Source organism: Chenopodium album, chromosome 16, assembly GCF_948465745.1.
Source record: "Chenopodium album chromosome 16, dcCheAlbu1.1, whole genome shotgun sequence".
In the NCBI taxonomy this organism is placed as follows: domain Eukaryota; kingdom Viridiplantae; phylum Streptophyta; class Magnoliopsida; order Caryophyllales; family Amaranthaceae; genus Chenopodium; species Chenopodium album.
The window spans coordinates 4,856,879-4,873,228 of record NC_137849.1 but is presented as its reverse complement, the minus strand read 5'-3'; the positions used below and the strand labels follow the sequence as shown (position 1 = coordinate 4,873,228).

The window sequence follows — 16,350 nt, the reverse complement described above, 5'->3', positions numbered from 1 at the left end:
GAACTTCGTATTCCGTATAATAAATGAATTTATTCAATATTCATACACTATTGTACGATTTTTAATTATCATTACTTATTTTGTAATTTTGTATTATTGAATTATCGTACATTCGTACCGGCTACCGTCATATAATAAAATAAGTTATTCTTCAATTTTTTGTGTTTTCGGATTATCGCACTCGTATTTTTTTTTTATTATATGCATTGTTGTTTTTAATTCGTTTTTGTTATCATTTATTTAAAAAAAAATAAATAAAAAAAAATAAGGGTGGCACGGTTTGGCCCGCGGCCCGGCACGGCCCGCAAGGCACGTGGGCCGTGCCGTGCCGTGGGCTGGGGTGTGCCAATTTCAGGCACGGCACGGCACGACACGCCTCGGAGCCGGCACGGCACGGCACGGCACGGTCCCCACCCCGGCACGGCCCGTGCCCATGTTTACCGTGGCTTATGCTAACTGATGGCAACCAGGATATCGCTGCGGAAGAAGATATAGGGCCTTATCTAAAACCCGATCGTGTAGAGAATGTGATTGAAGCAGAGAGTGTTGAAGACAAGTTTGATGATATTAATACTACTCGAGGCTTTTTGGATTTAACGCAGGAGAAAGTTAGGTGTTACAATGTCGAGTGTGATCTAGGATATGGAAGGGATTGTTGGGGATCATCTCATGGTTGGATACTAACTCATGGGATTGATGATAACATGTACTTATTCAACCCTCTTACCAAGGATCGCCTCGATCTCCCTAGTCGTTGTACAATCCCCTTCCTTTGGGATAATTCTGGTGAATTCCTTGTGCATATTTCATAAACAGGGCTGTTGTACTTAAGGAGTCAGGTGATACTTTAGTGGTGGTACTTATATATGATTGCTATCTTAGAGCTGCAATTGCCAAGCCCGGGGACACACAGTGGACACCAATTATAATTCCACAACAGGAAGATCTCCGGAGGCTTATGGATGTATTATATCGTAGGGATAATCTTGGTACCGATGGACTTGTATTCGTGAATGAGAGTGGCGATATTGCACTGGTAAACCTTGATGATGTTCAGAATAAGCAACCTCTGGCGTTAAGCTGGTCAGGATCTTCTCTTGGTATTGAGGATATTTAACACGGAAATAAACGCTGAAGAAAAGGTCAGAGAAGATGAACATGATATTGATCATTACAAGACAGTTAATTTTAAGGTTTACAAGTTTCACTTTGATGACAGGAGTTGGGAAGAGTTGAAAGATTTGGAAGATGTTGCTCTTTTTGTGGGTAACAATGCAACTATGGCTGTTCGTGCAACTGAGATGGGATGCCAACGCAATTGCATATACTTTACAGATACTTACCCACACGGTTCTAACGCCACCAAAGATAAACTTGCGGGACATGACATTGGTGTTTTTCAAATGAGTGACAATATCATCCGACCATTGAAGCTAGGGAATAACACCCACTTACGCTCTTCCTATTGTTGTCCCATGTGGTTTCGTCCTGCAATTTAAATCTATAATCGATTTTGTCTTCCAACTTGTTTATTTCGTGTAAATGTACAAGCATTAATTTAGATTTGCTTTCTTTTACTGTGTTTTATTGTTGTAATTATTTGCTGGATTTTGTTTGGATGCTATCAATGTTTTTGTGTGTAAATATTTGTTCTAACCTTAGTATTGTTGAATCAGCCCTCTTGACAGGAGTTTAGAATTTAGATCTTCCCTTTCGACAAGAACTTTGATAATTAACAGAACAAAACTACTAGTGTACGCTAACATGTCCATGATCATGGATTACCCATTTAATAGATTGTATTCCCTCCGTCCCTTAATACAATGCCTCTTTTGAGCATTTATTCCTCACATAATAAAGAGAAAGAAGCATTGTATTAAGGGACGGAGGGAGTACTAAGTTCTCAAGTGCCTACTTTTTACGGAAATTAAAACAAAATTAATAGAAACTTGAAAACACATACTCACACAGCGTTATTTATTGGTATCTAAAAGTACATAATATACTACTACTCTTGTCCAAAAAAAAAAAAAAAAAAAAACAACTCAATTACTTGTCTATGACCTATCTTACTCGTTTAACCCATGATCACTTACTAAGTTACTATTACAAAGGATAAACATTCAACACCCACTTAAAGCACTAACCTTATCACCACATTACCTACGATGGCTAGCTGGAAAACCAACCAAAATCCTTCTTCACAACCTCACACAACGTATAGGTCCTTTCCCACAACTTTTGCCTTAAAAGGTCCTTATTCACAAAGACGATCTCTTAAAAGGTTCTTTTCCACAAATTTTCCTTATATACTCCCTCCATTTTTAAATACTTGCTTCATTTCTCCATACGCGGAGTTTTAGAAGAAATTGGAGAAAGTAATATAATATGGAGTTAGTGGGGTAGTTGAATAAATAAAAAATTATAAAAAGCAAAAGTAGTGGAAGAATAAGAGGAGAGAGAGTATTATGTTGGGTCCACCAAGTGTGATAAATGAATTAAATATTGTAATAACTACTACGAGTACTAAAATAACAACCGCTGACATCATCAATCTCCAATATTATACACATGTCAAGCTCTCTTACAAAATTTTTCGGCCTAAATCAATTGTTGACATCATTTTCTTCACCTCATTTAATTTATTTATTTTTTCCTTTAAAATTGACTGATTCAGAGTGATAGTTGAGCTCTTCCCAAATAATATTTTCAATGTCACTTCTTTCTTCCTACGCATTACACACAAGTAAGCCAAAAAAAAAATGTTATCTTGTGCATTGCACGAGACTAACCTATAACTAATAACTACTACGAGTACTAAAATAACAACCGCTGACATCTTCAATCTCCAATATTGTACACATATCAAGCTCTCTTACAAAATTTTTCGGCCTAAATTCACCTCATTTAATTTATTTATTTTTTCCTTTAAAATTGGCTGATTTAGAGTGACAATTGAGCTCTTCCCAAATAATATTTTCAATGTCCCTTCTTTCTTCCTCCATTGTCAAAACATATTTCAAAACATATTCTACTGTATTTGTATGAATTTCCTTCTACCTATTATTTTAATTCTTCTTTTTATCTATATAGAAATCGTGCATCGCACGAGGATAATCTAGTTACAAATAATTAATAACACATACAAGCTTAACCCAAAGAATAATAAGGAACAAACGAACATGATCAAATGATCATAGAAGAACATGTTATTAAGTAAAAAAAACATACTTTGTGTCATTAAAACGAACAAAGAACATAATGATCAAAGTCTAAGGGTCTGTTCACATTTACTGAACTGACCAGAATAAAACTAAACTGATTGAACCTGAACTGAACTAAACTGAACTGAATTGAGCCGAAGTGAATATTTTATGAGAGAAGGAAATTAGGAGCTGAAGTGAACTGAACTAAGCTGAAATTAAGTAAATGTGAACAGGCCCTAAGAACATATTATGCTCATATTCTTTGTAAATATATGTTATTTTATTTCGTGTTCTTTGTACATATGTGTCTTATTCTTTCGGATGTATCATGATACATCGAGTGTACCCTAAAAATTCCATATTTTGTAAAATTATGTGCACTTCCTAATCTAGTAATCTCTACTCCCTACTAATTACCGAAGGAGTATAAATAAAAATAAAAAATCAACAAATGTTTAGAGAAAACGACGCCGTATGAAGCCCATGTAAAAAAAAAAAAAAAAATAAATAAAAACTTCCAAGATATCCTTGGTGGGCGAGCACAATCCTCTTCCGAAAATTTGGAGGAGAGAGAAACAGAAAATAGAAGTAGTCAAGGGTTTTCGGCTTTTGAACAACTTAACAACAACAACAACCAGTTTTCCAGAACAAGAAAAACTAAAAATGGAACAAGTTGCAGAGGGCGTTAACCATCTTAGCATTACAGATTCATCCAACAACAATGACAACAATTTCAACAACAACAACAAGAAAAACCGTATTCAAGTTTCCAACACCAAAAAACCTCTCTTTTTTTACGTCAATCTTGCCAAGGTATTTTCTTAAGAATACTTTTAATGGGGTTTTCTTTTTGTTTTTTTAATTAAGTTTTTCTGTTAATTATGCTATTTATTGGACTTTTTGATGGAATTTTATCTGGGGTTTTGTTAATTTTTAGTATAATTTTGTTAATTGTTCAAAGAAAAAAGGGAATATTTTGCTTGTTTTATTTTTCAGAATGTTGGTTTATATAATTATTTATAATAAAAAAATGTTCATATCCAGATAAAGAAATGGGGTAAACATTCATAGGACATTTTAAATGGGTATAGTTATAATAATTGCTCAGGAAATTTATTGTAGGAACAGTGTTGTATGAGATGAATTTTGATTTTATTGCTATGAATAATTATTTGTGTGTAGATTAGCTTTAATTTGGAATTCGGATTTTGCAATGTGACACTAACATTATCATAGTTTTTGGGCTATATAGCTGATCTATGCTAATTATGATGATGCATTCAACGGTGGATGGCATTTTCATATCCGAGTGAAGGGAATTTGTTTTTGCTTAGAGTAGTTTTTGTAAATTTGATGCTCGTAGTATATTTGAGCTTGTTTGGTGTGGATTTATGTTGCTGTGTGTCAGGTTAGTTGACCTTTGTTACGATTTTCTGAAGTAGTGGAAGTAATGTAGTTGATAATGTTTTTTTTGTAGAGGTATATGCAACAACACAATGAGGTGGAGCTCTCTGCTCTTGGAATGGGTATGTCTTTCGTAATCTTAAGCTTCAATTTTTTACCCTTTATTTGATCTTAAACAGTGTATGTTGCCTAGTGGTGCCTTATCTAGCCCTACTTCTCCTGTAGAAAAAATTGAAAGGATAAAGGGAAGAGAACAAGGAGAATTTTGCTTGGTAACATCTATCTATTTGCTTGTCTTGTTTCAAAGTTGGTTAGCCTCATGATGGTAATGGCTCGTATTTGATGAAACCCAGGATTGATGAGCAAAACAATCTGTTACTCATGTAAACCTTAATTTTCTTCAGCTGTAATAAATGACTTAAATAGAAGGTTTAGTCGCTAGACTTGCAGGTGTATCAGTATATGGTTTCCCTCAGCTGAGCTACCAAGGCCAGTTTAGTTATCCAAACTGGATTTTGTGAAAGGATCTTCTGATTAATTAGCTAGATTGCTTGGTAACGACTATGGTTGCATTATCTATAGTTTGTTTATTTAGTGGAAAGGAGTTGTTTTTGATGATTATTCATTTATTAAGGCTATGTTTTCTTCTTCTTATTTAAGGTGTTATGATTTGAATTTTTTAAGATATGGTCTGAATAAAGGACGAGGGTTTCGGTAGGCCAGTGACAGCCAGTGTAAAACTTTGTCACATCCCTTGGCATGAGCCACAATGATTGAGAGTAGTACTAGGATGAGTGACCTCCTAGAAAGTCCTCATGTTGGTTCATGTAGCCGACCCCACTAATGGGATTAAGGCATTCAAGGCGAAGAAGAAGAAGAAGAAGAAGAAGAAGAAGAAGAAGATGGTCTGAATCTTTCCTTTTTGGTCTGGTTTGAATCTCTTCAACTAGTCTGTTCAGGCCAATGTTTTGGGACTACCATGATAAAAATGTCAACAAAATCATCTCAATTAGTTTGAGATTTGACCAAAGCCTGCAGATCTCCCATATGCTCATTATAGTCATTAAAGTTTCTTTGTGTGTATTATCAGGTTTTCTTTAGTGACTATATCTTGCTTTGGTATGTGTTGGACTTGTACTTCTTCGCAAAACAAACTTTTGCCTCATATTAGCCCCCAGGTGGACTGTCTGCTAGATTACCCAGGTGGACTGTCTACTAGATTAAAATTAGGTAGCTATAGTGTTGCCTTCAGCACAGATGCCATAGTAAGCCTAGTTTATCCAGACTAGATATGATTAGAATAGGTCAACTTTCCTACTGGTTGGCTTTCTTTTCCTTGTGATAAATTACAGATGTGTCTGTGGCTGCTTCGGTTTTTTATGGTGCTCCTCTTGATATAAAATTTCACTTCCATTTACAAACTCTTATTGGTGCTCTCCATAGTTTTAAGTTTTTGGTTTGCCTTTTGGGAAAGGGTTGTGTTGGTGAATGGTGAAAGATGAGTGTGATGATAGTTGCTGTACTTGTAAGAGCTTGTATAAGTAAATGATATCAAAGGCTCTTTAATATGTTGAACACTTGTGTCTTGCTTTTCCCTTGTTTATAAAGTGCGAAGAAAAAATTGCCTGCAGAAAAATGGGATTTAGGATTGCTCAGAGTTCTTGAAGCACTTGGTAGTTTGTTTTTAACCTGGCATCGCTGGAGTCAGATACTGTTATTATAATACATCTCAAGTTAATTGAAATTTACACTCTATATTGTCAGCATAAATACTGTATATTGTCAGCATAAATTGCTTAGTGCATCAACTTTATTATAATGTTAAACCCTGATTAGCTCCTTGTTGGTATTTGCCTACTTGGTGTTGTTCATTTTTTGCTTTTAAAGTTATATAGTAACTTTGTTGGCTTACTTCTCTATCAAACCTTTGTATCTAGAATTTTTTTGTCCTCTAATTGTCTATTTCTAATCATTTATTTGCTGGTGTCTGCAGCCATTGCAACAGTTGTCACAATCGCTGAAATTTTGAAGAACAATGGATTTGCTGTTGAGAAGAGTTAGTTTCTTTTTGTCTTTCATTTCTCTTACTCTTATTTCTAAGTTGTGATTGTTCTTTGGAGCCTTCGGATGTTAATGCTCTATTATTTATTTCTTTTGATAGAAATAGCTACTTCAACAGTTGACATCAATGAATCAGGGGGACGACCTGTCCAGAAAGCTAAGGTATCTGGCTTTACACATTTCGGTAGCTGCATTTAATTTATTGTGGATTGTGGGCATGTGTTCATTTTTCTCTACCAGCCAACATGAATGGAACCAGATAAGGGCATTGTCTTAGAGAGTGAACACTAGTACTCTAGTTGTCTAGAATTAGTTGCCACAATGCCACATGCTCCTTGCATGTGTAAATTACTTGTAAGAATGTAAGATAAAGGCATGATTTTACTAAGCAAAAACATGTTAGGAAATTCACATAAAGTTTTTAATTTTGAATGTAGGCTTAGTTTTAATTCTGATTTAATTTCTTCTTTAGATTGAAATTGTGCTCGAGAAGTCAGAGAAATTCGATGAGTTGATGGCTGCTGCTGCAGCAGAGGCTGCCGAAGAAGAGGAGCAGGCATAAGGATGTCCAAACTGCAGTGCTCTATTAGTCATTTCAGTCTCTATTTATCTGTTTGCCACTGGTTTGTAAGGGACTTGAGGGTTGTCTTTTCTATAAAGTAAATTGTACTAACGGATTCAGCTACAAAGGCTTTCCCTATCAATTTTGTAACAACAAACAGTTCTATTTCTGGTTTCTTACATTGCAAATTGTGATTAATTCTTTATGGGCTTATAGGATTACTGATTGATTGCTGTGCTCAGCTGCTCACTATACTATACTGCTACGTTTTTTTTTTTTTTTGGGTTCATATTATCGCATGGCAAGCTCGTTAGTTGTATAATACAATTTCCACACTGACTCTTTTCCCTTGTCAAAAGACAGAAGGAGGGTTGTTTTTATGTTGGTGTTGGCTACTACCAAAGGGCTTACTCTTAAAATCCAAAGACTTGCTCCTTAAAACCCAATGTGACCTAATACATGAACTTGCCAAAAAAGCAAAAACAAGCAAAAATATAAGTTATCATGGTATTGTTTGGGATACAATTAGGGGGAACTTTCAATGACACTTATGTACATAGTGGCAAAATGGATTTTGAGCGATGCAGGTCACAATTACACATGTTTTAATGCAGGAACCTAAATTGCCAGTTATGTAACTACTCAAAATTTCACTAATTAAACCACAAGATTAAACCTTCAGCATATTATTCCACTTCAATCATAATAGAAAAAGATAACAAAAAAGGGGGGGGGGGGGGGGGGGAAACTGTGATATCTCTAGAAAAAGTATAAGCTCCAATCGAGTGGCCATTTAAGTTGCCCCAAACAAAGGCCTTGTGACAAAAGTTGCAGAAGGTAACTTGCCGCAAAGCTTCATGTGTCAATAAATTCCGTTGGTAAACTCTCCTATGCCTCATCTTCGTCTTCCACCAGTATCCTCTTGCATGCTTCATAGCACATAAATGAAATCCCAGCAGCTGGCATCAATTTCACACAACTAGGGCCAAGACCTCTATAAAGACCTTGTACCCCTTCCTGTTCGAGGATAGTAGCCAACGCATGCAACACGTTATTGTATGCCTTTCCACTTACAGCCCCTGCTTGCATATGCTTCCTGGCCACCTCAAGAGGGAAAGTTGCCGTACTGGAAATGGCACCTGCCAAAGAGCCAATCAGTAAGGTTTCTATATTGCCAATCTTCTCTTGCTTGAAGACTCTGCGATATGCTTTCCGCAGCGTGTCATAAGCACAATAGTTGGTTGCAGCGTACGGAATAACTCCAATTAAGCTTGGGGCAAGGCCTCTGTATAACTCAGAGGCACCTTCCTCACGGATGATCTTCACAAAAGCGTCAATTATACCATTGTAGACACCCCTCTGTATTTTTTGCTCAAAAGATGATACAAATCATGTTATCAGTCGTGTGTGTATAATAATCTGGAAGAACAATTGTGGTAAGAAAATGGAAGCACCTGTATGGTTAAGCGGGTCTTCACCAACTCAAGAGGGTATGTCAATATGGTAGAGGAGACCCCAGCACAGGCCCCGGCAATGAGAGAAGGTGGGATAGGGACTTTAGCTTGTTCTCCTTGCTTTGCTGACAAGTACTTATTGACCGTGTCATATGTAAGGAGCTATACAGAAAAACAAGAATGAACTTTATATTCATGAAACAGATTTTAATTGATTTGGCAAGAAAGAGAAAATCCGTGTAGCATAAGCTCAACACTCTTAACCAGCACTGTTCAAAACAAGCCAAAAAACCCATCAACCCTAGTACCACACATATCGCACAAAAAAAGTGGATAAATATCAACTACTGTCAATCAGAAAAATTCTCAATTACAACCTTGGGATGTTTCAATTTTAAATAGTCTAAAAGCAACGGTATCATAAAGAAGCTCATCTGGTATTAGGCTCACTAACAACAATGACAAACAAAACCCAATCAGAACTATAGAGCTACATCACCACCAGATCTCAATGACCAATTTACAAGTCATAGCACAAGATAGGTACTGCTAATAGTAAGCAAACTTATTTCAGCATTAATTATTACTCCCTCCGTTTTTTTTTTAAATGCATCACTTGAGAATTTGCACTATTCATATGTTACAATTGACTTAATTTTTTCACTACTATATAATTTATAAACATTGTCATGTAATATATTGTTGGATTTGTTACAATGTCTACTATCATAATATAATTTTGTTATAATTTTTACTAATATCTAATTAAAGATATTAATGGTCAAAGTTGTGTCTCGACAAGTGTGAAAACTCAAGTGATGCATTTAAAAAAAACAGAGGGAGTATATCATTACACATACCAATACAAATATCATATTGATCCATGTGGTTATAGACAAGCTCTTAAGTGTGGAAAGATCAATACAGGCTTATAGAATAAAAGCTTCGTATGAGCTCGAACTAAAAATTAAGAAATCACCCACATTAGAAGAGCTTTCGAAAAAAAGAGATAAAGTGCAAATGTGCATCATAGTACGATAGAATGAAGTTCTGTGTTGTGACTTGGACATATACATATTAGTTAACATAATAGAGGTATAGAGCACCCCTATCTCCCCATATCAAATGCTTAGAGCAAGCAAACAACTTTAAAAAGGAGGTTCACACAAAAACTATATAGCGTCCTGGGATCTAATCATCATTTGATCAGAAAGAACAAGATAATTTATGAGAAAGCCGAGAAGCTCAAGCAGCATCATAAAATTCCCTAAAGGAGGCAATAAAACAAACACGATCATCAATCACAACTATAGAAAGTATCTGTCATTGATTAGCAATTAATTATCATTAATTCAACAATACTTATTCTTGATAAATTAAACTATAATCATAACAAGGGGGTAGATGTCAATGAACATATTTTAGTGAATTCTACAGTCTGATGAAATATCAGCAAAATGATCAAACAACATAAGGCAGCAGCAAAATTTACTCTCACACGACAACTACCCCAACTAATCCTCACAGGTATGTAATAAATTAGTACAAAGTGCATGTTTAGTATGAATTTAGGAAAGGTAATAGAATTGAAACATATAAGAAGAAAGAGTATCGTTAAATGTCACTTTGTTAGTTGTTTAATACAACTCAGGACAGGAAACCCCTAATTCAACTTGGGGGTTGAGGAAGGTATCAACTAAGTTACCATTGAGTAAGGGTAACGGTTAGTTGGTTCTATTTTTAGCACTTACAAACAATTTATAGTTTATATACCAATCATGCTCAATATACATCGAGACAAGAATCATACTGATGGCAATAGAAGAATACTCGCAGTATTTAAGTATATTTAAAAAATTAAACTAGCTAACATAGGCTAAACACTCATTAATAGTTGTACAACCTACTCTATTGCTCATATTCATTTATAGAATATAATTCATAGTAGCTAATCAAACAATGAATCAAACATAGATAATATACACATGCACCAAATAAGAGTATAAGGCAAACAACATTATCAATTCAGATAGGCCAAAAAACAATGAAAGCAAGCACAGTTGAAATCACAAAACAAATTAAAACAATTTAATAGAGAAAAATTAATGTTGTTATACCTCAATAGCCTTACTAGGAGCCACCCTAATAACATTAATCAAATTCCCCCTAAACAATCCAGTCCATCCATCACTCTTCATAATTTCCTGAAACACTTCAGTAGTAGAATGTCCACTACTCCCAACCATCAAATGAGTCCTAATAGTCTCCAATGGTGCTACAGCCGTCCTCGAAACCGCCCCGGCAATCGCCCCACTAATCAACCTCCTCAATGAAGGATTAGCAACCTTAATCTTCAATTTTAACCCATTTTTCTTCTTCCTACCCTTCTCCCCTTCCTCAACAACCTCAGGTATCCCAACAATTTTGAACCCTTCAGGAGATGATACATACTTTACATACAAATCCATCAATGGTACCTTAAAACCCCCTTCATTGTCCTTAGGATTTGTGGGGTTTGGTGGTACCCCACCACCATATCCCACCTGCCCTACACTTGCAAATACCCCCCTTTTAAAGGGTTGGTGAGAACTCTCTTCTGGGATATTCCATTGAAGCCCTAAATTGCAATTGCTCAAAAACCCCTTTTCATTCCCATTACAAATTTGCAATCTATCCCAACCCATGAATATAATTTTATCAAAAAAATAATATTTTTAATTCAAATTTCCCCAATTTCAAAAATTTAATTTTGCTAGGGTTTCTGAATTGCCCAGAAGATGAAATTCACATGCAATAACAAACAATGGAGGTTCTGCAAACCAATCAATCGATTTCTGGCAATTGGGTATGCTTCAAAATCGTATCTTTATGCAAAAATCACAGGAAAAAGAGGGAAAAAAAGGGGGAAATTTTCAATGATTTTCAAAAGGGTATGCAAAAATAGTTTTAATTTATGATATTTTTGATTGAATAAAAACTAACATAAATCTACACCCGCCCACTTACCCACTCATAGAGAGAGAAAGAGGAGAGAGAAAGAGGGAGGAGTTTGATTTAGGTTGTCTGGTGGTGCAATTTTATATTTATACAATTTATATAGAAAACTTAGGTTTATTACTTTAATTATATTGCGTAACATCAAATAAGATTCTTAATCTACTCAATATTTTGACAAATATATTCAATTAAAGGAGTCAGAATGAAGACGAAAATGGAGTGAGTCAGTGAGTGAGATAATTCGTGCAAGCGTCATTCATCGTCGAGATTCTACATGTGTACATTGATGACTTATGTTGGTACAAGTACGACACTTCCGTATTGTTTAACTACTCACGAGTGTTTTAGGATTTCAGACTAGTTAAAGGGCTTGTTCGGTAAATGGCTTTTTATTGGCTTTTTAATTGACTTTTGGCTTTTTCATTTGGTCAAACATTCAAAATTTGTGTTAGGTAGATGGCTTTTTCAGCCAGCTGACTGTTAAACCAAAATGAAAAAGCTACTTAGAGTAACTTTTGGCTACCTAAGTTACTAATAACATCCAACAACCAATTTTACCAAACATGTTTTTAGACTAATAAAAAGTCAAACAGCCAACAAAAAAGCTAATACAAATATCCAGTCAATCCAGCCAACAACCAACAGCCAGCAGCCAATTGCCAAACAAGGCCAAAGTCTTCACCAAACTTGCTTAACTCTATATTTGTGTTTAGGGGTGTCAATTCGGATAATCGGATGAAATTTGGGTTGACCCACGATGAGTGTTAGATATGTTATGATCAAGGCTACTCTTTTAACAATTTAGCCCACCTTGGGTTGGATTAGGTCAATTTCGTGTCGGGTCATTATCTGTCGAGTCAGGGTTGGAGTTAAATTATGTCAACTTTAGATCGGTTCATATTCTACTCAAATAAATTTGTATTAGGTTCAAAACGAGTTTGATCGAGTAAATTTTTGGGTCGGATGACTTTGGGTTAGGATGATTTTGGTTCGCTGCAGTTCAATTCAATTCTTTTTTCTTTTTGAAGCAAAGTTCAATTCAATTTAGAGATGACAGGTGGGTATTAAAATGCGCGTCTCGCACCGCACCCGCCCTAGTTGGAGTGGGTATGGGTCTAACTTTGGCGGGTAAGTAGGCGGGTATGTGTACAAAAGTCATACCCAACGTGGGTAGCAGGTAGGTGGTGGATTTAATGTCATACCCGCCTACCCGTCTAGTTACTCACCTACCCGCCTACCCGCCCAGTTACCCGCCAACTTATTACTATTATTTTTTTTTATCACAAATTGATTACTACCTTGTATAATATGCTATTAAATTATGTATTTACAACAATTTAGATATGGCAAAATGACATATTAATATAAAATTTATAAACAAATGTTGTTAGGTTGGCGGATAAAAAGCGGGTAAAAGCAAGTGGTGGATATCCACATGGGTGGTGGATCTAGGTTTCTAAGCTACCCGCTTAGGCGGCTATGGGTATTAAAATTTTACCCGCCCCGGGTAGCGAGTAGGTCTGCAACCACACCGCCCAATTGCCATCTCTAATTCAATCTACTTAGGCTTTGGTTGATTTAGTTTGGGTCAATTCCGATTTAGATTTTTTTCGAATTTGGTTGAATTTGGGTCAGGTTGACCAAATTCAATATTCAGATACAATCATTTTAATCTAGTGTAATTTTTGAGTTATTACCTTATTTTTTTGTATCTATATTAGTTCATTCATGTGTCCTTTTTCATATCGTGTATCATTAACATTTATAGAGCATTAGTTTTTCCATTAGACCAATACTTGTGTTATTTTTATCTATAAGCTAATTAAAATTGAATTATCGATGACTTCTAATATACTTGCATTAGTGAGACGATAAGTAATGAACTCATAATAGATTGATAGATGATGGTCACATATTGATTAAATTGAACTTGAGTATATAGTAATAAAAACATCAAGTTGATTTAAATAAAGAAATATGCATATTTTATTTTACTGCATTACTACTCCTTCCGTGTTTTAATAAGTGTTACAGTTTCACGACACATAGTTTTAGGCAATTTAATTGACTTAAATAGAATAAGAGGTAAGTGGAGTAGTTGGAGTATTAAAAAATTGTAAAAGATATAATATAAAAAAGTTGTAGTGGGTTTGAGAGGGGACCATAAAATGTGAGAGATATAATATTTAATTTTAACTTTTTGCCAAAAAAGAAAGTGTAACACTTATTAAAACACGGAGGGAGTAATTACTTATTGTTATGTTCATGGCTCACCAGACAATTCTTAGCGATTAATGAAAAAAAAAACAATTACATGAATTGAAATAATTATGTTTTACTCAATAATAGAGAAAAGGAAGGTCGATAATAGGTTGTAGTTAAAATTACGTAGTATATTTGATTTGGAATCATATCAGGTTAAAATCAAATTGGATTAAAATCCAGTCGGATTAATATCAGTTTGGGTCAAACAACCATCAGATCCAATCGAGCATTTGTAGGTCAATTTCGGGTCGGGTTGAGTTCATATCAGGTCTAAATGGTTTGGTTTGAGTTCAAGTCAGATCAAATTGGTTTCGGGTTGAGTTTAGGTTAGGTCAATTACTGTCGAGTTAAGTTCAGATAGAGTCAATTTCGAATTTAGGAAGAGTTCAAGTTGGTTACCCATCGGGTTAGATTTTTCTGATTAAATCAGGTCAGTTACAATTCAAAACAGATGGTTTATTTCGTGTCAAATCGAATTTGACACTTCTGTTTGTGCTATTGTTCGAGATATACTTCATACTTTGTATTAGGTTATACATCATACAATGATACAATGACAAAGTTTGACTTTTTTCACAATTCACTGTTAATTTTAAATTACACTGTTAATGGAGGTAGTGTACTTTTTCTTTCATATTAGTAGTTAAAGTCATATTGGAATACTTATGGTATAAATGAAGGTTATGCCGTTAGTGTATCATATATGAAGTTTACATTAGGTTTTGAGGAGGAATAGTGTAACGGATACTATGTATTAATTCAAAGCATATTTCATGAGGTAACAATGTTAGGATGGGAAAACATGCTAGCTCGCTTCAATCATATTTTGTCAGTTTTCAAGGTTCCGTCGTCGATTTGTCGCCATGTAGATAACATGCTAGCTCACTTCTGGTGGCGTTCCTCGACTGCAACCAAGGGTTTAGCTATACGGTCTGCTTCTCTACTTCATCTCCCTAAGGGACTAGGAGGTCTAGGTATTCGCAGTTTGGAGTGTTTCAATTCGGCCATGTTAGCTAGGCAGTGTTGGTGCATTCGTCAACATCCCCAACTCTTAGTTTCGAAGGTTTTATCGGCCAAGTATCCATCTTTTTTCTCTTTACCTTCAAGTAGGATTCATAGATCCTCTTGGGGTTGTCGTGGATTGCAGATTGGCATGGAAACTATTGCCAAGGGTATCGCATGGAAAGTTGGCTCTGGCTCTCAGGTTCGCATAATTGAAGATGATTGGGCTCTAGGGGGGCCAGTACAATTCAAACATTCTTATGGTGGGTCGGATGTCCCGACTCATGTTTCTTCTATCATTAATCCGTGTTCTTACGCGTGGGATCCTTTACTGGTTCACCGGTTCTTTGATAACAAGACGACATTACGGATTCTTTCAGCAGAACGCCCTCTAAAGCCGATGGATGACTTTATGTACTGGAAGTTTACTCGGGATGGCCAGTTTTCAACCAAGTCTTCCTATGCTATGTTAACCCGTCAAGTAGCGGCTTCGGGTAACATTGGGAAGGCTTCTGATTCATGGTGGAAGTTTTTCTGGGGTTTACCACTTCTTCCAAAGCTGAAGGTTTTTTGTTGGAAGATGATTAGCAATGCTTTGCCGCTTTCGGATTGTCTCCATCGATGTGGTTTACCTATTAATCCAACATGTGTGTTCTGTCGTAGGGAACCAGGATCGCCGTCTCATCTTTTTCGGGGTTGTGCTTTCGTTAGTACCTTCTTGGTTTCACGACCCTTAGGCTCGGTTGGTAGTAGTTTGGGTTTTCCGCCATTTGAGGTTTGGTTTATGGAGTTGATTTCGGGTTTTAGAAGGTCTAAGGATTGGAAAGGTATCACTTCTTTGGTTTGCATTCTTTGGGCTATTTGGCTGGCTCGAAATCAAATCATTTTCAATCAGGCTCTTCACTCTCCGGCTTTGATTTTCCACATTTTAGAGGATTGGGTGACGCGTTGCGAGAAGGCTGGGGTATTTGCTGACCGGCATTTTGTTCCATGTCAACCTCGTTTTTCTTCCTTGGTTCCTGTCTCTGGGTGCTTGTGTGGTTCCACTAATGATTCTTTGGATTTCTGCTTAATTTTCGACGGCGCTTGGGATTCTCAAGATAACGCTGCGGGGACAGGATAGATTTTCCGGGGTACTCAGTCCTCGGAGGTTTTAAGGAGTGGTTCAAGAGCTTGTCGGTCTTCGTCTGCTCTTCAAGCGGAACTTCAGGCGTGTTTATGGCTCTTCAGGTTGCAAGTCGTCAGGGGTACCTCCGTCTTCTTATATACACAGAAAACACTACTCTTGTTTCCTTTCTCTGCCGCACTTGCTTGGATGATATCTCGTGCGCTTGGCTTTTGCAGGATATTCGTACTGCCCTTTTATCTTTTTCAGCTTGTTATATCAGGAAGGTTCGTC

The 16,350-nt window shown here is 36.1% G+C and overlaps 3 protein-coding genes across 3 annotated transcripts; 2 read left to right on the top strand and 1 right to left on the bottom strand.

Moving 5' to 3' along the window:
* The first annotated feature begins 449 nt into the window (after nucleotides 1–449).
* On the top strand, nucleotides 450–1,499 carry LOC145583777 (F-box protein SKIP23-like). The gene is made up of 3 exons (XM_081640753.1): nucleotides 450–706; nucleotides 817–1,036; nucleotides 1,089–1,499. The coding sequence occupies exons 1-3, from the start codon at nucleotides 450–452 to the stop codon at nucleotides 1,497–1,499; spliced, it is 888 nt and encodes a 295-aa protein (XP_081496879.1).
* Nucleotides 1,500–3,727: 2,228 nt separating this feature from the next.
* Nucleotides 3,728–7,474, top strand: LOC145586126 (uncharacterized protein At2g34160-like). The gene is made up of 5 exons (XM_081642873.1): nucleotides 3,728–4,019; nucleotides 4,684–4,732; nucleotides 6,604–6,666; nucleotides 6,772–6,833; nucleotides 7,144–7,474. Exons 1-5 carry the CDS (start codon nucleotides 3,870–3,872, stop codon nucleotides 7,231–7,233), a joined length of 414 nt encoding a protein of 137 aa, XP_081498999.1. The 5' UTR covers nucleotides 3,728–3,869; the 3' UTR covers nucleotides 7,234–7,474.
* Nucleotides 7,475–7,698: 224 nt separating this feature from the next.
* Nucleotides 7,699–11,752, bottom strand: LOC145586124 (adenine nucleotide transporter BT1, chloroplastic/mitochondrial-like). Its single transcript, XM_081642872.1, has 3 exons — nucleotides 10,805–11,752; nucleotides 8,688–8,849; nucleotides 7,699–8,592 (listed from the first exon to the last, which is right to left on the bottom strand). The coding sequence occupies exons 1-3, from the start codon at nucleotides 11,369–11,371 to the stop codon at nucleotides 8,122–8,124; spliced, it is 1,200 nt and encodes a 399-aa protein (XP_081498998.1). The 5' UTR covers nucleotides 11,372–11,752; the 3' UTR covers nucleotides 7,699–8,121.
* Between the last annotated feature and the right edge of the window lie 4,598 nt (nucleotides 11,753–16,350).

Bases quoted from the DNA above. Each gene is read 5' to 3' on its own strand.
- LOC145583777 (XM_081640753.1), top strand. From the start codon at position 450: ATGCTAACTGATGGCAACCAGGATATCGCTGCGGAAGAAGATATAGGG. The intron at 707-816 runs GTACTTATTCAA...TTTCATAAACAG, and splicing joins CATGGGATTGATGATAACAT to GGCTGTTGTACTTAAGGAGT. The intron at 1,037-1,088 runs GTAAACCTTGAT...TAAGCTGGTCAG, and splicing joins AGAGTGGCGATATTGCACTG to GATCTTCTCTTGGTATTGAG.
- LOC145586126 (XM_081642873.1), top strand. From the start codon at position 3,870: ATGGAACAAGTTGCAGAGGGCGTTAACCATCTTAGCATTACAGATTCA. The intron at 4,020-4,683 runs GTATTTTCTTAA...TTTTTTTTGTAG, and splicing joins TTTACGTCAATCTTGCCAAG to AGGTATATGCAACAACACAA. The intron at 4,733-6,603 runs GTATGTCTTTCG...TGGTGTCTGCAG, and splicing joins GCTCTCTGCTCTTGGAATGG to CCATTGCAACAGTTGTCACA.
- LOC145586124 (XM_081642872.1), bottom strand. From the start codon at position 11,371: ATGGGTTGGGATAGATTGCAAATTTGTAATGGGAATGAAAAGGGGTTT. The intron at 8,850-10,804 runs GTATAACAACAT...TTTTCTGTATAG, and splicing joins CTCCTAGTAAGGCTATTGAG to CTCCTTACATATGACACGGT. The intron at 8,593-8,687 runs GTGCTTCCATTT...CAAAAAATACAG, and splicing joins AGACCCGCTTAACCATACAG to AGGGGTGTCTACAATGGTAT.